General features: G+C 51.8%; 1 protein-coding gene across 1 annotated transcript; it reads left to right on the forward strand.

Annotated features, from left to right (window-relative positions):
* Positions 1 to 13,678: 13,678 nt before the first annotated feature.
* LOC119375017 (leukocyte elastase inhibitor) lies at positions 13,679 to 21,393 on the forward strand. The gene is made up of 6 exons (XM_037645217.2): positions 13,679 to 13,756; positions 15,230 to 15,481; positions 16,836 to 17,060; positions 18,055 to 18,318; positions 19,443 to 19,765; positions 20,724 to 21,393. The coding sequence occupies exons 1-6, from the start codon at positions 13,728 to 13,730 to the stop codon at positions 20,948 to 20,950; spliced, it is 1,320 nt and encodes a 439-aa protein (XP_037501145.2). The 5' UTR covers positions 13,679 to 13,727; the 3' UTR covers positions 20,951 to 21,393.

Below are 21,393 nucleotides of genomic sequence, written 5' to 3' on the forward strand. Positions count from 1 at the left end.
CCGTAGTTGATCGCGCCGAATGCGTCGTCGTCGCGATAGTAAAACGGCTCGTGCACCGCGACCATCGACAAGCTGACGGTGTCCAAGATACTGTCGAAGGAAAACGGGTCCTTGGAATTTCCGTGCGGCAACCGCTTGTCCTCGAAGTAAGCGCTGCCACCGATGAGCGCCGCGTTGCCCCTCCTCTCCGAGATCCAGTAGTCCAGCATGGTCTTCTTGCTCGCGTACTTGAACGAGTAGATGCGCCGAAGCAACCCCACAGACCGGTACTCCGGTTTGGGCCACAGGTTGACGTGCAAGCGTCTCACCATTCTCGTCAGCAGCGTCTTGGCGTTGTCCGGCAGGTCCGACTTCTCGTACTCGGCCACCGCAGCTTCTCGCACGCTGGTCAGGAGGTCGTGTATGCCTCGCTGCTGGCGACTTCTAAAGTAGACGGCCATGTGACTGACGAGCAGCAGGAGCTTGAAAGAAGTCTCGACCTGGGTCTCGCAGAATAGCGGGCGCAGCAGCTCGGTGTTCTCTTCGCTTCCATACTTCTGGACGAAGAAGTGGTTGTCCGCTACGGGCGCGTACACCTGCAACATCCACCAGCCCAGGTGGCTCAACACCGTCGAGGCATCCGTATCGGCGATGATGTGACGGACGACGTCCAGCGTGTCCGGCGCCTTCACGATGGCCCTGTCCTCCGGTTCGAACGATGAGAAGTTCCCGGGCAGGAAGTACTCGTTCATCAGCGAAACGAGGCGTTCAGTCTTCTGACCGAAAGCTTGTGCCAGGGAGTTGAAACCAAGGACCGCGACGGACTTGTTCTTTGCGACGACGTCGGCGAGCCGAGAGACGACGCGCCTGGTGAAATTGAACACCGCGTCGTACTGGCAAATGTCGGCCGCCTTGCCGCCGGCGTTTGGCGTCGACTCGGGGTAGAAGTAGGCCAGGTACTGGTCCACGTATCGGCGCATCGAGCCCTGGCCGATTATGGCGAGGTACTGGCCCTTCCAGAACTTGGCGTACGCACTCGGGTAGATGTAGATCACCTTAAGATCGCCCAAGGTGTCGTCGGGAAGCATCTTGACGTCGAACCAGAGTGGTACGTTCCAGCGGATGCTCATGTTGAGGTGGGCTTCGAACGGGTCCACGTTGATGGGCGGCTTTTCGGGCCAAGGAACGCCGAGGTCGCGCATCAACTCCTTGAACTTCTTACGCGTCTCGCTCGCGTTCTCCTTCGCCCTGTTCGCGCAAGTTCATCTGTTAGACAGCTTAATTGGATACAGACCGCGTGAAGACAATGTTGGTATTAGTAACGGTGGATAACCAAGGTTAGCCATCAATATATAGCAACATAACTATCAGTTAGCCAACATTACAGCTAACAGCCAGCACTGAGCCAATAATATAGCCAACGGATTTTACAGCCGAGCGGTCTTAGTCTACCCTGTGCCGTCGTCGTAGTCATAGTAGCAGGCGTCACGCAGGTCACGTAGCAAAGGGGGAGTGAGTTAAGAAATTATTTAAATGAATGGGGATGATGATGCTTATATTGCTGTTAATTTATAATGACGATGATGATGGTCAAAATGAGACTAAGCTGTCTTTGGCTAGTCATACCCCTTCTGCCACGCAATATTACATGTGTTAACGTGACTCCTTGCCCGTCATGACGACTCTGTAACCTTTTTCTGAAGCATTTCCGAGAACTGAGCGGCTCTGTGGTGGAGTACTTGGCTGCCATGAGGAACACCCGCGTTCCATAAAGGCTCGAACCCTCATTTTTATCCGATTTTTTTTTATCATACTCGTGGGAGCCTCGTGGGTTTTTGTACCACACGCCAGCGTTTCATCAAGCACAACGCCAGTATCTGATAAGGCCCTTTAGGCTTTCGCCTTAAAGCTATAGAAAGACCCAAGCAACCGACCTGTGCGCGCATGCTCCGAAGGAATCGGCCATCAGGCGTTCCAGCGGCGACGTACGGTGGCGCAGTCGTATCTCGTCGGCCATCATGCGCATCCAGGCGTACTTTACGTCCCACTCGTAACGCCAGTGGTAGTCCAGCTGCTTGGACGGGTCGGGCAGCCAGCGCGAGCTGACGTACGCCTTGAAGTCGTGGCACGGATCGACGCTGGTGTTGAGGGTGTCCGCGAGTAGCGCCTCGAACCGGGCGCAGCCGTCGGTGCGACACGAAAGGCTCACGCGCCCCTCCGAGCCGTCGCCGTTTCTCGCGGACATCTGGGCGACCATTGCAGAGACGTAGAAGAGGCCCGCTACGACGATCACGAGGATGGCGGCCACGGCGAACACGACCAAGCACACCAGGCGCTTGGAGTAAGTGGCAGGCACCTCGTCGTTCAACCCACGCTGAGACTGATACAAAGGAAACAAGTCATGCATTAGGAGGTTCGATTCCCCGGTCGGGTAACTTTTTAGGGCCGAAGCACCTTAGTGTCTGTGTGTCGGCGTGCATCGTGCATCGTCGTCTGCTGTCGGGGCGGTCCATTTGCTTGAGTGCAAGAGAGGGCGCCGCCGCCTCAGCGTTCGCCGTGTGGCGAGAGAGAGCGAACGGCGTACGTTGATTATGGAAACGATCTTTCTGCGATGAACGCTGAACTACCAGCTCGCAAGGAACGAGAACGCGCCCTCGCCCGCGAGAGATAACGCCGACGCAGGCAGCTTCTGCTAGCGAGTTTCTCGATTGAAAAATCCCACTGCTCGCGCTGCACAACCGTTCACCGGCCACCCCGTATATATAGGCACTGGATCTTGACCTGCAATGTAGATCCGGCGGGAGATTTCTCTTGTGCATAGCTTAACAATAAAGATTCGCAGCCTGCACGTTAACAAAAAGCGGACTGCAGGTCTCTGTGTCTAATTTTTCTTCCGTCTCGCATTGCCCATTAGCAGTGATTTCGCTGTGGGAAACACCGGCGCACTCTGCATGCTTCGCCCCACCACAGTTTCACGTTAGTGGAGCTGTTCTTTTATTTTAAATTGTTTTTCTTGGGGAGCTGCTGCGTGTGGTTTTATCGAAGTCATTTTCGTGACGAAAATGGCGCCCACCAGGAATTGACACACGTCATTTCCGTGACGGAAGTGACGTTCTTTTATTGCTGGTTGACCCCGGCATAAAAGCTTTCGTGTGAAAATATTTAATATGTTGTTTAGTTTATACAGGGTGTTAGCATTATGTCGGACGTCGATAAAACGAACACGGACGTAATAAGTAAATACTGTCACGCAGCTCGCACAGCCACAGACGTACGAATATAGCGAATATCGGATCCTCTGAAGTTATTCTTCTAACTGTTCAAACTTGCTTAATAAAAAGAGCTTCGAGTACGCATATTAGATGCACAAAAATAAATGTTCTTTGATTTAGGTTTACGTGCACGTTAAAAGATCAACCCTAAACTATCCAAATCAATCTGGAGTCTTGCAATACAGCATACCTCGTACTCTTGTCTTTTCTATGCCGAACTCCCGAAATTTAGCTTACTTTCCTTCGAAAACTTAATTGGCACCGTCAACGACTCTACTCACCAGTGGCGTTGTGTTCGGAGGGGACCTCAATTTCATTGTGGCTGGAAAGACGCGGAGTCGATGTTTGTTTGTCTGTTTGTCGCCTAAAGGAGACTGGCTCATATCCACGAGGGTCGATGTCGGAGACCAACCGCTTCGTGCTGAAGTCTTCTTCTTCTTTCTCTTTTCGTCTCGTGCAACAGAAATGCACGTGGGCCTGGTGACGTCGTCGTCGTTGCCTCAATTGCTGACTCATATTCAGTAGAAGTGTAGACGAAGAGCCTATAATTTAAACGCCGACACGAACTCTCCAGCATTGATCGGAAGTTTTTTTTCTGAGGTTAGACAGGAGACAAACTGGCCACAGCTAACAGAATTTAAGAACTTTGGCCATGCTATTACAGTTCCTCTTCTCCGGCACTCCACGGGCAGCTGCTTTCTTTGTAGATTTCTTTTTCACTGCTATGCCACATTTCTTTTTGCAGTATAAAACAGGACTGCGCATTCGTATACGGTTTTCATTGAGATATTACGCAAGAGCGCGGAAAAAAATTCACAGCGTATCCACGGGTGAATGATGAACAGCTTGGGCGAAGCTCCTGAAGCAATCATGGTTACACCGTGAAATCTTCAGTGGTTTCGCCCAGCAGTAATCAAAGCGATAGCCCAGTACATCATCAAAGACGTGACAAATACTGTATATATTTATACAAGAAATTTTATTAATCGTAAGTGGTAGCTAGACGTGGCTTCCGTTCCCCCTTCATTATAACGGCTTTATGGTCGGTGAAGTGATGGATAGGTGATGGGTCGTAGTGGGATGTTTGCAAAGACGAAGTAGTGGGCAGTTTGCAAAGGATCGGTGATGGGTCGTAGTATACTGCCGGTTACGCCTTACGCCGGACGCCTTATGCCTTACGCCGGACAAAGTTAGACTAAGAGGAGCTTCGCCCCTAAAAAAAACAAACAAACAGAGCGACGGAAAGAAATATGTAAAGAAAAGGAAAAAATTCTTGCCAAAAAAGAAAAATCTTCGTAAGGCGGAATTTGAATCCGCGTAACCTCGATCCGATGGCGAGCGTCCTAATCACTCGGCTACCAAGGCACGCCAGCAGAGCATGGCATAGCCTTGTATTGGAAAAGGGAAGCGAGCGTGAGGAGAAAAGATGTGATGGTAAGGAGGAGGGGATAGAGTAAAACGTAGCGCAGTAAGAATGAGGAAGAGAGAAATAGAGAGGAAGAAATGCAGAAAGAAAAAGAAAGAGAGAAAAGCAACTAAAAAGAGAGAAGGAGGAGAGAGCGAAAGAAATGAGAAAGAGGAAGCAAGCATCGCGTGGTCTAGCGACCAGAAAGCGCACCACCTGGCCAAGACGCGCATGCGCACTGGCTAAGGCACGCTAGGAGTTTTGCAGCTAAGCTATATACCGCTCGTTAATTGGTTGTTTGTAACTATTGCATTGTCCTGCGGGGTTTTAGGCGACCCGGGCTCAGGTCTCCCACGATGGTCGGAAGATTTCGTGGCGTAAACACAAAACTCAATAAGCACGTAGTGTGCCACAGAAATTGGGCAAATCCCACTACTCACCACACTGGTCCACTAAATATTAACAATACCTCTCGTTGTTCGGTAAATTTCGTGGCGTAAACACGAAACGCCAGGTTAAAGGGCCCCGAAAACACCAAGAGACGCTCGCGTGCTCCTCTGCTAGGCAGATGCGCGCGGTCGTTGAGTTTTCACCTCGGTCGCTGAGGAAGGGCATTCGGAGAGGTGGACAGACGAGCAGACAAACGCAGCGTAGCGAAGGAAAGAGCGAAACGAGCAAACGCGTGTGACTCCGCTCGCTGAAGACTCGTGCACAACTGCAACGCCACAACTAAATTTCGACCTCTGGATGGTTTAGGAGCCCTTTAACATATGAAGACAAACACCACATCTTCCTTTGCAGTCAGGCGTACAGCAGGAGCTCAGTATTCGTTTCATTAAATAAAACCACAAAACAAGCATCAAAACCGCATGCTGGATGATAAGGCGCCGGTGAACAATGGGAACACCATCCCGCCCATTCCCTGTAGAGATTAGGCTGCGGCTGCTTTGCACTTCATACGAGGGCTTAGAATCATGTGACACGGCCCTTCCTTCTCCCCGCGTGTGTTTCCCGTTTCACATATAAAAGGGAGCTAGACCCGTCTAGCAAATGATACTGTTCATTCTAAGACTGCCATGGGTCGACCATGGAAATTAAAGCCACCAGAAGAAAACCGTGAATACAGTGATCGACGAAAGGAAGAAATTGGTCTCGCCGAGAATGGTCGCGGAACCAATCACGGTCTACCGCAGCGGCCACAAAGCGATTGTCACTACCATTACTCTAAGGTCTGCTTCGTTGCCAGTACACGTGCGCCCATTTCGCCGGCCTGACATGCAATAACTCTGATGGGCGACAGAACGAGTACACAGAGAGAGAGAAACAAAGGTAGAAAGGGGAGAGAGAGAGAGAGTGTGTGAAAGAAAGATAAATAAAGATTGAGGGAGAGAAAAATTCTTGACGAAAAAAAATTTCTTGGCAAGAGCAAGCATAGTGTAGCAAGGGGTGGGAAAGAGAGAGGTGGGAGGCTAAAAGCCTATAGCCAAGCCAGGACCAGCTGGTGCCCACCAGCTCTGCCGTGACCCAGCCTTGATCGACTTAGTGCAAGCTGCCCTAATGCTTTTTAGTCGAAATTTCCACTTTCTTTTAGCTTCATAGGTAAACACCTATTTACCTTAAACATCCTGCTGCCCAAATATTGGCCCAGTCCCCTTTGTGGATGAGTGCCACCAGGAAGAGGATATCATCATCATCATCATCATTACAATGGATTTAAGTGTACCAAGCTTCCTTTCTTTGGAGATTTTCTCCATTGGATACAGTTACGGAGGAGGAGGAGGAGGAGGTAAAACTTTATTGGACCAAGGGATTTGGGCACGTACGTCCCAGGGTCCCCGCACGACCCCACTGCGCTATGCGTTCATGAGTTCATGCAGTTCCATGACGTGGGCGGCCCGGTCAGTGGCGATCTTCTGCTTGGCCGGGTCCGTCGAGCGCAGCAGGGTCTCCCATTCCTCCCATGTGGTCAGTGGCTCCGGGCCCCGCGGGGGAGGGTCCGCCGGGCATTCCATGAGAATGTGGGTAAGGGTAGCGTGGGGATGAGTGCATTGAGCACAGGACGGGGCGTACGCTCCCGGGTAAATGCGGGAAAAGAAATAGGGGGAGGGAAGGGTGCGGGTCTGAAGGCGGCGCCATAATATTTGGTGAAAGTTTTTTAGGGATCGGTGGGGTGGGGGGTATAGCTGGCGTTCAGCACGGTATGACTGGGTAATCTCGTTGAAGGAATGCATGCGCTCCCTAGAAGAGCCCGACTCCGATTCCGCCGCCGCCCGGTTGATGAGACCTCGGGCGTGGTCATTGGCGGCTTCGTTGCCGGGATTCCCAGAGTGCGCAGGCACCCAGATCAGCTCCACATGGCGGGCCGGGTTTTTGGTGGGCGAGCTGAGAATTTGGAAAGCAGTCTCGTGGACTCGTCCTCGCGCGAAATTTAGGATCGCGGTTTTCGAGTCGGAAAGAACGTACCGGGCGTCAGTCTGTGTGAGGGCAAGCGCGATCGCCGCTTCTTCCGAGGATTCCGGTGTGGACGCAGGAGGAAGGTGGAGAGTTGCGATGGGTCGGAGTGTGCGATCAACGACTGCAACTGCCGCGTCGTCGCCCGTGCAAGCTGCATCCACCCATACGGCGTCCTCTTCAGAACCGTAGTATTTGTGGAGAGCTTTTGCACGTGCCTTGCGGCGGGCCGAATGGTAGGTAACGTGGGTGTTTCTTGGGAGAGGTTTTACTATGAGCTGTGTGTGTATGGGTCGGGGGATTGGTATAAGTGTGGGGTCGGCTGCTGGTATGTGAATATTGAGGGTGTCAAGTATGTAGCGTCCGGTGAAAGACTGAGCTAGACGAGTGTATTGCGCTCGTCTGTGGGCCTCAATGAGTTCCTGTGTGGTGTTATGGAGCCCAAGCTGAAGAAGTTTAGCGGTCTGTGTGTTAGGGGGAAGGTGTAGGGCCACCTTGTAGGCTTTACGAAGCATGGCATCCAGGGTGGCTATTTCTTCTTGTCGAAGTCGGAGATACGGGATTGTATATAGGAAGCGGCTCAGTATGAAGGCATGAATGAGGCGACACAAATCGTGTTCCTTCATGCCATAGTGTTTGCCAGAAACTCTGCGGACGAGGTGCGAAAGCGCTTCCGTCACCCGCTTGAGTATCCGGATAGTGAAAGTGTTACGGCCGTTGTTTTGGATGTGAAGGCCCAAGATCCGGATTGTGTCGACCTCTGGGATAGGGCGACCGGCCAGAGTTACAATGATCGGGGCAGTGGGAAGAGTGCGTGGTGAAGGGCGTATGATAAACAGCTCAGATTTTTCTGGGGAACAGGAGAGACCAATGCTTTGTGCGTGTTGTTGTGTGATGTTTGCAGCGGTTTGTAAGGTTTCCTCTATGTCGCCATCACTACCGTGTGTGGTCCACAGTGTGATGTCGTCTGCATAGAGGGTGTGGTGAAGGTGAGGTATGTTGTGAAGAGCGCGGGCTAAGGGAATGAGTGTGGCATTGAAGAGAAAAGGGGAAAGGACCGAACCTTGCGGAGTACCAACTCCACTGAGGGTGTATGGAGGGGACGCATGGGGGCCCATATGAACCTCAGCCGTGCGTCCCGATAGGAAGGCTTGTATGTAGGCGTACATGCGAACGCCCACATTGAGGGGGGAGAGAGCCGCCATGATCGCTCGGTGTTCAACTCGATCAAAGGCCTTGGTTAAGTCCAGGGCCAAGACGGCTTTAGTATGAGCGGGGATGAGAGGATCAAGAATGTCGTGCGTCAGTTGAAGCATGGCATCTTGGGCTGAGAGGCGTGGGCGGAAGCCCACCATGCTGTGCGGATATAGGTTGTGGTCGTGCATGTGTTGAGTCAGTCTGTTCAAAGCAACATGCTCGAGAAGCTTCCCGAGACACGATGTCAGTGAAATGGGGCGGAGGTTTGATATGGTAAGGGGTTTGTTTGGTTTAGGAATGAATACAATCTTGGCATGGCGCCAGGATTGTGGCAAGGTGCCTTCCTTCCAGCATTTATTGAAGTAATCTGTAATCTGCGCAATCGATTGATCATCCAGATTACGGAGCATAGAGTTAGTTATCCTGTCTTTTCCCGGTGCAGAGCTTGTGCGGATGTTCTGGAGGGCCATACGGACCTCTTGCTCCGATATATCGTTGTCCAGGGCTTCATTCGGGGCTCCCGTGTAGTACGGGAGAGGGGAGGAGGTGCCGGGTGCTGTGTGTGTTGTGCGGAGTTGGTCCAAAAGGGAGTCGGGGGAAAGCGTGGTGTTGTGAAGTAGGCGTGCAATGTGATGTTGTGACGTTGTGCGTGAGTTTGTGGGGTTGATAAGGTGCCGTAGGAGGTGCCATGCGTACTTGGTAGAGAGGTTGCCAGCTATGCTGTTGCACACCTGACCCCAGTTGGAACGGCACAACTCCTCGGCGTGCGCAGTTATTTGTGTCTGTAGCGTGGCCAGTCGGCGTTTTAACGTTCTGTTATGTTTCTGTCGTTTCCATCTCTCCAGTATGCTATGGTGCGCCTCCCAGAGGTGGGCTAAGCGAGTGTCCAATGTAGGGGTGTCGGGTGGTGTGCTAATGTGTTGTGTGTGAGCGGTTATGTCATTGAGGAGAGATGAGACCCAATCATCGATGTCTTGTATCGGGGTATTGGAGAGTTCCCGACGAGCGGATCGGATAGCATCCCAGTGAATAAGATTGTGGGTGAGGAGTCGGGGTCTGTGTGGTGTGTGAGGTATTTGTATGGCGACAATATAATGGTCGCTTCCAAGTGTGTGTTGTGTACGAGACCATGAGATATCTTTGAGAGAACGGCTGAGTGTGAGGTCTGGGCTAGTGTCCATGGTTACGCTATTGCCGATGCGGGTTGGTGTGTGAAAGTTGTTATGTGTAATGAGGCGCAAGTCTTGGATGGTAGTCCAAAGCCTGCGACCCCGTGCTGTGGTGTACCGATAACCCCAGTCTGTATGCTGGGAGTTAAAATCGCCGCCTATGAGTAGGGGGTTTCGGCCTGCGATGCGGTGAATTCTCTGCAGTAGCGCATCGAGAGTGGCCATGGCCTGGCGTGGGGTGTGGTAGATATTGGCTATAAAAATCGGAGGTGTGTTAAGTTTCGTGGGTATGATTTCTATGAGGACGCATGGAGTGGAGGAGGTGATTGTGTGTTGTTGGTAGGTAAGGGTGCGATGAATGAGTGTGGACACTCGGGGAGTGTCGGTGGAGTCTGAGTGTACTGCATGGTAACTGGGAAGTTTGGCTTGGTGTTGCGTGTCCTGTAACAAAAGAAGCTTAGGTACGGCAGGTAGGGTAGGTATTAAGAGCTGCAGCGGCGCGCGTTTGCCCCGAAAGCCGCGGCAGTTCCACTGGATTAGTGATAGGTGGGTAGAATCAGCGCGACCCGCCATATTGGAGCGTAGGTGGAGCGAGGATTGGTTGTTGTGGCTGTAGTGGAAGTGAGATAGAAGGAGAGGATGTCTGTGAGATGGAGGTAGAAGACCCCTCAGGTGATGAGCCGGTAGTTGTTTCGAGCCTCTGAAGGCGGGTCTCAAATTGCGTAAACCTACTTTCTAGAGTTTGGGTTAGGCGTGTGAATAGTGCATCCATCTGTTGCTCAAAACGAGCAGACAGCTGTTCGACTATTGTTGAAAATTTAGCTTCGAGGCGCGCCTCCAGAGCTACTAATTTGGCGTCAAATTTGGCTTCCAAGTTTCTTAGATCAGCTTCATAATCGTCGACTGAGTCAGAACTGCGTTTCTTTTTATGAGGGGGTGAGCAGTGTGTGGCGGGGCTGTTGGGTGACTGCGCAGTGGGTGGGGTGATTTGTTCTGGGGACGACTGCTGTGAAGAAGGTGAGGGGGGAGTAGGGTTTTGTCCTACAAGGGTCGTGAGACGGCTTACCTCTACACGCAGGGCCCGGAGCTCCTGGTCACGGGGGTCCGGGGCAGGCGGGGCGTTGGTCGCTGGTGGTCTGGTCCCTTTGGGCGTCTTCAGCTTGTCGGCCCATGTAGGTTGGTCGGAGCTTTTGGACTGCCCTTTTCGTTGGCCGGCAGGTGGCTCAGAGCGTTTGGTGCTTGCACCGCGTAGTGAGTTGTCTACCCGTTCCTGGGATCGCGGTTCACGTGGTGACGTGGGCCTGGTTACTTTAGGTAGATGCCTGTGCTTGCACTCCCGTGTCCCCGACAGATGCGGGCCTTCGCAGATGATGCAGACTGGAATGCATGTTGGAGTTGCCTCCTTCGGGTGTAATTGGCCACATCTGGGGCACTTGTGCGTCCTAGGTTGTATACATACATCCGTGCGGTGGCCTATGGTCCGGCAGTTACTGCACGTCTCGACCCGTGGTGTATAGGGCGTGCACAGATGCAGTCCTCCACCATAGACAATTTTTCGGGGGACGGTGGCTTGTCCAAAAGTAATGAGAATCGATCGTGTGAGTCCCATTCGGCGAGCGTCTAGTATAGTTTCGCGGGGGTTGCGCGAGATCAAGTCCGCGAGTAGTTCTTGTGGTGATTCTTTCCAGTAGGCGTTCGTAATAACGCCCCTGACTGAGCCATCGGGGGGTGCGATGTATGCCGTCATGGCATACTCATGCTGGTCGTAGGTGATGTGCTGTAGCTGCACAAGCTTGAGCGCGTCCTCTTGATTCACCGCAGACACTGTGCAAGTGTTATTGACGGGGTGAATCCGAAGAGTCAGCGTAGATGGGTCGGTCAGCGCAGCGGCCTGCATGAGAGCGGTGAGGAGGTAGCGTGGCTGGAGCGTCGTAAGGTCAAGGCCTCCCTGGGAGCGGAATACCACTTTATATCCGTCGGGTGGAAGGGGCGCTAGTTGCTTAATCTTTTGGGCAGTTGTATGGAGAACGCGCAGCTGCGTCGAAGAGCTGTGTAGCCCGGGAGTGGTGGCGGTCTGCGGAGTCTCCCGCGACTGACTCGGCGTCTCTCGCACAGAAGGATCGGCGTTCGTACCATGGGTCGCGTTTCGTGTTTCCCGGAGTTTTGCCTGGGCTCTGAGCACTTGGGTCCAGTCCCGAGGGTCATAATGACTTGGGTCCATGTCCGTGCCTTGCACTTGAACAACCTCCATGCTGGCCTGAGGTAGGGAGACTGCGGCGCGACGCGTCGCAAGGCCTAGCACAGCGGTGGCGCGACGGGTCCTGGTTTTTGGGCCTGGTGGCCCTCCTGGGGCTCGCCGAAACCTCAAGAGGGGTTAGTAGAGAGCGCTCACCTCTATGAAGGCGTTCGTGTTGTTGAGGGCACTTGAGATACCAGCGATTGGCAATTTTCGCTGTCGCGGTACGGAGCCGAAGCGAAGTGCTGCTGCACTCCAAGACCCCTAGCGGCCAATCATCCAGTTACGGAAATGTTGCCGATGCCATGCAGGGTTGAAAGAGATTTAGTATAAAGAATCAATCTTACCCCTTGTTTTCCTACTCTTTAAATTGCTACGTTTTTGTTCAAACTGTGCGCTTCATTATTTATATCCGCATTTTCCTATTTATCTATACTTAATATTTTCTTATTGTATTTAATTTCTATTTCTTTTATCTTTTTTTTAATGGAGAACATATAAAATATTTTACGGATTTTCTTTAAAAACTACCCCGTTCTCGGCCAATAGCCAGCTGTGAGTGTGTGCCGCAGATGCAAGGATCTACTCAGCTCTACTACACCTATACAGAAGTTTACGTCACTATCATCATCGCAACCACCACGTGGCACAAGCTAAACCTGCCGCAGCGCGCTCCTTGATTGCCACGCGCTCGCACGCTCCGTCGAACAGCCATACGCGTCAACCGACAGTTGGGAATCGGCAAGGCCCCGAGCTAGATCGTCGTTCTCCCAAAAAGCGCTTACTTCTCCTCTCCCGTTTCGAGTACGCGAACCCAGCCTTCCTTCAGGTCTTCGTCAGGATCTTCCACCAGGTCTTCTTCCGGGTCTTCCTCCGGGTCTTCTTCCTGGTCTTCCTCCGGGTCTTCCTCCAAGGCTTCCTCCAAGGCTACAGAACAGGCGTCGGGGCTACCAGGAGCCTCGGAACGCCGAGAAAATGGAACGTCCGGAGTTGTCCACAGACGGCGGTGCTAGCCCTGGTTCGGGCCAGCAGCGTGCACAGGAACAGAGCGATGGGGGTCACAGTCCTGAAGTCCAGCCGGCGTTGAGGCACCAGCAGGAACAGCGGGAGGAACGTCAAGAACATCACCGGGAGGTTCACGAGCAGCCGGGGCTGGTTCAATCGCATCGAGAGGCTCAACAGCATCAGCTGCGACAGCAAGAGCTGCTGGAGTCGCGACGGCGTCGCAGGCAGACTCGGTTGGAGGCGTCCAGCGTCGTGTCTTCGACTTCGGATGAGAGCAGCGCCTCCACGGCGACGTCGAGCACTAACTCGCACTCGCGGACGTCGGGCCACTCGCCGACATCGCTGGGATGCGACCTGGAGGCGAGGAGACGTGAAAGGAGGTGGGTGTTGTCTCGGTGTTCACTTTAAGGTGGTTAACAAGCGCCACCAGTGGCGCGACATTGTACCGTCGTAACTTCAGCGCCGGACGCTGCAGTACGAAAGTTTGCAGAGTGCCAGAACATTACGGTCCATGGAGAAAACGACATTCGTCTTCCTGCTCTTCCAAGTAATCTTGCCCCGATTTCCACATGCAACCTCATGACACAGCTATAGACTTGACCTACTTCCATCTCGCTCACATTTCTCATGTATACATATGTAGTCCACACGTCTCCTTTATTGTGAACATACTGCACAGTGTTTCCCGACTATAAACTCGTGAGCGCGTGTACATTTTTAATGAGTTGGAATTCATTAGGACACTAAAGCAAACAGTGCACGAGTTATAGTGTAAAGATATACTGTATTCACTCGCGTCATACCATGTGGATTGCTTGTATATTACGAGCGATGTTGGCTTATGTTGCCCGGCCGTTGGCTATCAAGGTAACTGAAGGTAATTAGATGTATTTGAAGGTTGGCCGTGGTAATGCTAATGCGTTGTTTTCTTGCATTTACTGCTAATTTGCTGTCCTCGCAGGTCAAGCCATCGTGAGGCGCATTCGGTGAGGGTCCCTCTCATCTACCGGCCGATGGGCTGGAGCGGACTGTTCACCATGAGGTACGTGCCGCACCCCCGACTACACTTACTGGTCGCCGGTGTGAATGGTGCCCACAATAAGCTGCGCGCTGACGTCACTTACTTTAGTGTATAGCTCATAGTTGTGCAAAGAACTGAGAGCACAGGAACAATGACAGAACATGGAGGAAGGAAAAATAAGGAGAGGCCCTGACGTTACATTCTTGAAGCCTCCACATCGCAAAGACCCGCATCGCCTCCTAGCGAAATAGCCTAGAAACATTTCGCGATTTCCGTCGGGTCGTTTGCAAGCGCATGCGCGATTCGAGCCTTTTTTTTTTCGCCGTGCAAGCGGCGCGGCGGGATTCACGCATGCTGCTCCTTGTGTGCGTTCTTTAGGAAAGCTACGCAATGCCCAGCTGTTGCGTATGGTTGCGTATACCCGGTGCAAATCGCGTGCACTGCGGAAAGTACCGGGTGTCACTTTTCATGTGTACGTACACGTTCGCTTCATTGCTGATCCCTAATGCATGGTATTTGCATGCGAAGCTCTCGGATGTGCGCTCTGTTGCTTCTTACTCATTGTGTCAACTCAGAACACACGTGAACTTTTGTTTTTGGCGTCTGACATAACATGCGCCGAAGGCATCGTACGTTTTTAGAGGCTGTGTCGTTCAACGAAAGGGCAATAAACTTATGTTGTTATCGGACTACGTGATGTATGTATTGTGCGGTGTGCGCTCGCTGCGTGCTTGTTGTTGTGCGCGTACTGGAATTACAAACTTTACGTGCACGATCGCGTATACAATACAGCGGTGTCCTCTTTTCGACGTGAAGTTACGTGAACTATAGGTTGGCGTTGCGCCGAATAGCTACTACGCTCACTCCATATACACGAACAAAGAACCGCTAATCCGGCAACGGAGCGGGAAATCGGGCTACAAGAAAGGGAAGGCCTAACGTCCAGCAGAACGCGTAAGTCACTGCTAGGTGAGTTCGAATACGATGATGCAGGGGCTGAACGTTTTTGATCACGGCACGTACCGGTATTCTGTACTGTTGCACAAAAACGCTCTACGAAGAATTTCAGCACGCCGCGCTCGGGCCTGCCACGCACGAACAGCCTCGTAAACGTCCGCTTGCAACATTTTACTGCGTGCGAACCGCACAATACGCGCTAAGTATACGCCGGGACTACAAATCTGCGCAGAAGCGAACCACCGCGGAGAGCACGCCGCGGGGTCGCGGGGCGTCTGCTGTTTTGTTTGCCCCATACCGGTTTGTTTGCCCCATAAATCTGACGTCACTTCCGCCACACTTTTCGCAATGCATTGAAATACGATAGGGCCTCTCCTTAGTATTCCTTCCTCCATGATGACAGAACCACACAACGCGAGCACTCTTTCTACCTCGTCTGTCGTCCCTGCTCCCGCACTCTCAGTTCTTTGAACAACCACGAATTACCAACTAGCCCACTTATACATCCTTCTGATATACGGCTCTTACCATGCGCAGGATGTCGCACCCTCTGCCCTTCTCGCTGGAGGCCGAGCTTCGTGGGCCCCTGCTGCAGCTGCCCCTGGACCTGTGCAATGCCCTGCGACAGGAAGTGGGTCACCAGGGCACCGTGCTGCTGGCTCCCCACCATGCGGCCTGCACGCTCATCATGATGCACCACGGCGCAGCCGGCGAGACGAAGCGGCAGCTCGGACGCCTCCTCGGTTTAGCCGAGGCTGATGCACCGCCGCCAGGGGAAGCTGTCACCGAGTACGTGCTAGTGTTAGGGGCGTAGCCAGAATTTTAATTTTTAAAAGGCGGGGGAGGGGAGGGGGGAGACCTACCGATTGGGAGGACGACGCAGAAACATGAGTTGGAAGACGCTGCTTTCCGGTGACACGGGTCTGCTAACGTAGCGTTTATTCGGGTTTTTATAGGGGTCAAAAGGCGCGGTCATTGACATCGGTGACGTGACATCTCATTCTCTATACATACGAAAACATGACACTGCAGAAGGGGGGGGGGGAGGAAGGAGGTTTCAACTACCCTTTATGTATGTCCGTGCGTGTGCAAAATTTAAAGCCTCATGGGAGGGGGGGGGGGGGGAGGGAAGGCGCTGAAATCCCCCAACCCCCACCCTTTGCTACGCCAATGGCTAGTATACTTTGTTTTCCGATATTTCCAGTCCCCGTCCATGAACAGCAGATGCGTAGCTTGTCCATCATCCCGCGGGGAGCCCGAGCAAGTGTCAAAACGTGCTGCTGTCATGTGGTCACATCCTATAAGTCATTACGTCAGTATTACGCCATGATCTCTTTGGAGGAGGAGAAAACCAGCATTACGTGACGCATCCTGCCTTGACAAACGAACTCAGTAGTGCCGACCCAACGCGTGACTCCATGCGTCTAGATCATTCAAGAAATGACATTGGCCGAGACTTTGAGGTTTCGTGCCCGGTAGTGTTTTAATCGAAGCGCGCTTGTTCGGCTATCTTACGGATAGCCGAACTAGATTACATAGTTCACTTTATTTGCGGAGGAGGTTCGAAAACCAAACAAAACTGGGAGTACTAAAGCCTACCGCGCTCTCTGACGTTGTGATCACATGTTGGGCCTACACTGAAGGCTTCAATGGCTTCGTGAAGTGCACTTCCCTAACTTTTTCCTTCCTCTATGTGGGCCTCCAGCGAAACGAAACTGAAACTGGTTGTACTAGATACATTCTATTATCTAATTAGTGGCGGCGAAGATTACCAACATTTTAAGCGCATTTTTGAGACGCCTGATTTTCAGTTAAAGCAGGAAAAGAATTGTGGAAAATGTCACGTTGTCATATGATAACGTCACCATGTTCATTGTACGTATTTATCTAACCAGCTGTTCTTTGTTGCAATATATTACTGTAACCTCGCTTTACCTACATTCGTTTGCACATTTGATTGTTCTGTAAACCTTTCTTATATTGTACTAACGTTTTGCATTGCCCTCCTGCTATGCTCTCAGCTAAGAGCAGCAGTATCGAAAATAAATAAATAAATAAATCTATTACCTCTCTCTGCTTGCTTTGAGGTTCATACTTCATGAATACCATACCATTAACGATTAATTATAATTCCTTACCGCAGCGACACGGCCGCATGCGGAGCCGGCCGCCGCCACAGGTCGTTCATCGACGTCTTCGGAGTGCACGCCTGCATGCTCTTCTGTAGCGACTTCCACCGGCCGCGGAGGAAGCTGGGAGCGGCGGGCGCGATGACCAGCTACCTGACGTTGTGCCACGACGCCAGCGTCCACCTCGCGGCTCGCTACCACAAGCCGCTGGCCATGTTATCGCCCCAGATCCACGCCATGTACGTGCGCGCAGAAACGACGGCTTCTATTGGGGGCTTGCACTGACGTCACTGAAACAGCCACGTTGGAGCACCAACATGGCGGGACGCGAACTTTGTGATGTAACGTTAGTTTTATCAGTACATCGCATGCTGGTTCCTTCGTTATTGATGCACAGAGACCGAATAGCCTTCCAGCGACGTCATTATCACGCTGAAGCAGGTTAATCGCCGCGCGATTATGCTGCCTTGACATCTAAGCCGCCATGATGTGCGTCCATGACGTCACGTGCAAGCTATCAATGTATAGTCGGGCACATCCAACGAAGTTGGAGTATGAATTATGCCTCGAGAGTGAAGCCGTACCCTCCCTATTATGGAGGCCGCAGGCGCCATCATGGAAACAGCGCAATTTTTTCACACGGGGACAAAAGTAAACGACACGAACAAGCGCTGACTTTGAACTGAAATTTTATTGCACACGAAAGGTATATATGCTACGGGAAACCTTATCAAGAGAAACATAAAGGCGTGGCATGATTTCTTGGCATAATCACGCGTGCTCCGGTAGAAATGACAATTCTTTCCGCGACAGAGAGACAGATGCCCTGCTGACAAATGGCGAGTCTTCATGCGCCATCTGGGTGGCTTCAATGATTTCGCTAGTGCGTTAGTCTTGACGTCTGCCGAATATCGTGGTTTCCTCGAACAGGGGGGTGCATCCACTGGAACGGCAGTGATAGCTATAGAAAGCCTTATTTAGCACTGCTTACATTATCGTTGTGCTGACGCGTACATTACTGTTGTGCCCCCCCCCCCCCCCCAACCGCCCAAACTTCTATTTCACGAATGTATTTTGCGCCGCAGTGGCGCATACCTAAGCAATGCTCTCGCCTCCTCCGCATCGGCAGATTCCTTTCGCCGAGCCGCGTAACGACAACGGTGAAAGACCGACTACGAACAGCTTCGATGTTCATTTCTTTCTCTGCCTTCTCTTTCGCTCTCGTTGTTTCAGGGACTTCGCAACGTGCGCCGAGGAGTGCCGCCTCTACATCGACGGCCTGTTCCGGGCACTGTCGGACTTTAGCTTCGAGCGACCCATGTTCTCCGGCGACTGCGTGGGGCCCGACTCGTGGCTCGTGTTCGCCAGCATGGCGCTGTTCGACGCAAAACTGCCCGCCCAGTTTCAGCCGTCCCGCGGATGGTTCCGCAATACCTGCGGCAGCGCCAGCGCCGTGCGCACGCTGCGACGCGTGGGAGCTCCATACCGAACTGCCAGGTATGTCACCTATCTGTACGAGATACGGCAGTCCTGTCATATACAGGGTGCTTTTATGGGAGAAGCGCCTAGGGTCTAGGCTTGCCCGTTGTGTGGTGTCCGTGCTCACGGCACAACACCGTGTAAAATCCCCTAAAGCAGTTTAACAATAGAATAATATCAATCATAACTGTGACAGAACAATATAAAAAACCTAGAAGCACAAGCCCTTTATACTAGTCGGCGATTTCAACGTAGGCATTATGGACTTTAGGTACTAGCTTTGTCGTCGACTCTTTATGTCACTATTGTCACATTATATGGGGTAACGATCGGGTAACATATGTGAGACACAAAAAAAAAGTTGAACAGTACAATAATATCAATCCTAATTGTGATAGAACAATACAAAATTCCTACAAGCAGAAATCCTTTATACTAGTCGGCGACTACAACGTAGTCATCATGGACCTTGGGACCTAGCTTTGCCCGCTCATCATTCACTTCGTGGAGATGCGCTCCATTTTATTTAGACAGTACATATTTTTTTATAAAAATGCTATGACAGTCAGGCCCCTGTCGTCTTCGCAAACGAACTCTATGCCTATAGGCGGAAAAACACTGCCGCACCTAAAGTTACACGCAAATGAGCAATTAACAAAAACTCCTTAATTACCTTTTGAATTGTTAACTTTAGGGCCGTTATTTATATGGAAGAGTTGTAGGACGTGACAATTTAGGACATGCCCATTTTTTAAAAAATTTCCAGAAAACGCACGTAAATTGAAATAATAATCACCGAAATTCAAGACCCCGATCGAGGTGCAACTGCAACTGAGCGCATCGGGCGCACATGAATTACGTTGGCCCTGTTACGTTAGACCGGAAGCTCAAGTGACAATTTTTGAAAAAGGGCGCGTCGCAGCAGAATATGGTCAGGAAAAACGTCAAGTCGTTCCAAATACCCGAATGGACCGCTTATTCTTTGCGTTTGGTGTGTAGTACTATTTATCTGTTCCATTGGTGGGGGGAGGGGCCGCTTTTAGGGGGAGCCCTCTACCCTCATAGTGAAACCTGCGTACGCCTGTTTGAATCTTTCATCATTCCCATTCCTATCGCATTATTTTCAAAATCCTGCGTCCCAGGTGCGACGACATCTCGGCAACCGTGCTCGAGATTCCGTACAACTCGCCGCTGCTGGAGTCCCTGGTCGTGTTCCTGCCGGACTGTCCGTTCGGCGGCCTCACGTCGCTCGAGCGGGGTCTCTCCAAGGACAAGATCATGGACTGCCTGGACCGCCTCGAGCAGCGGGGTCCCGTCGATGTGACGCTGCCCAGGCTGAGGCTCCGCTGTGCTACCGACTTCGCCCGGCTCCTGCCCGCCATGGGCGTTCGGGACGCGTTCGGAGACGCGGCAGACTTCTCCAACATGGCCGACATGGAAGAAGGAAGCCGTGGCTCCGGAGCAGGTACGTTCGTCCTCTACAGAGTACAAGTCCGTCCCTAGATGACAAGTTTTTCATCAATTCCATTGTTAAGCTGGGAATGAGAAGCTGAAAACTTACAGGTCCCAAGCATTCACCTTAGACGCAGGGGCGGCGCCACCGCGGAGCGCGTGAAGGGGCAGATACCCCCCTAATATTTCCGCCTGGCTCTCTTTTGCCCATCCCCCCTCCTAAGAACACAGCGCCTAAGTTCCAAGCCTCCCTGCCCCCTCCCCCTGAAGGTAGTGACGATGACGCCACGTTATGTAACGTCATATGGGAGCGTCGTCGCGTGGCGATTTTTTGCATCACTCGTGTTGACGCCGGTCAACTTTCGCGTTTGATATTTCTCCTTAATATGGTGTAATGGGAAGTTAGAAATAATCACAATAATAATAATCAGCATCATCATCAATCCAGTATGTCTACTGCATCGCAGTCTCGAATAATCCAATCGTCTTATTGAGACTGAACGAAGACTGCATGTTTTTTTCTTTCTTCTCTTTTTGGTTTTGCCTTGTCGTACTTCGAATTACGAGAGTGGAAGTCGAAATCCGAAGAATGTATACCCTTTACTTAATTTCGTATTCTTTGTTCGGTTCTCTTGCTTATCCAGTTGTTTATTTCGGTCAGAAATCGGACATAGCCATTGGACATGGCACATGATACGCCGTTACCGATCGCTACAGATTGTGGGTAGGAGACATATTGTTTGAAGGCAGTCTTAAAAAATAAGTACATGTGTTCTTCTACTCATTATTAAAAAAAAATGAAGGCGTGCAGACACGGACACAACATATGAAGACAGCACAAACCATCCTCATTCAAGAGAACCTGTTGTTCTATTATGTCTGTATTTGCGTGCCTGTACCTTATTTTATCATGAATCCGTATCAACTATGCTTCTACCAATCAACATTTCAACTCGGAACGGGCGCTGCAGGACGCCTGAAGGTGTCGGCCGCCAAGCACTTCACCGTGTTCCGCTTGGGCTTGCGTTCGGCGGCGGCGAGAAACGAGGCGCGGTCGACTGGGCTTCCGCCCATCGTCGATTGCGCGGACGGCCGCAACCTGGAGTTCACGGTGGACCGACCCTTCCTGTTCCTGGTGCTCGGCAAGGACCCCAGCAGCGTCTTCTTCCTGGGCTCGGTCACCAAGCCTAGTGCCTAGGGAGGCCCGTCATGTCCTCCGAGATCCCAAACGCGCCCAGGCGCGCCGTCTCGGAGGCCGTGCGCAGGAAAGCGGGTTGTCCACCTGCCGGCGCCTCCCGACGCGTCACGCACTGCTCATGAGCAGGGCGCCGCCATCTTTGCGGCGGCGCGACCCGTTTCTTTTCCATGGAACTTTAATTCGATTACGTTTGTAACTTTGGCGAAATATTACTTCATTTACGCGTCATCTGCTTCGCTTGTTTCAACAAACAGTGTGAAATAGTGCAGCGTTGCCTGATGTTTTGTTGTTGTCGTGTCGGAAGAGAGAAATCGCCACGCATCACGAAGTCAAAAGTAAACTTGCGTAGCATATTTTTTTCCTGCGTGATCCTTTAAATGACGTTCAATCGCCTGAATGACGATGCATTTATAGCGATAGCAAGGCGACACAAAAAATAGGAC

Source organism: Rhipicephalus sanguineus, chromosome 11, assembly GCF_013339695.2.
Source record: "Rhipicephalus sanguineus isolate Rsan-2018 chromosome 11, BIME_Rsan_1.4, whole genome shotgun sequence".
Lineage (NCBI taxonomy): Eukaryota > Metazoa > Arthropoda > Arachnida > Ixodida > Ixodidae > Rhipicephalus > Rhipicephalus sanguineus.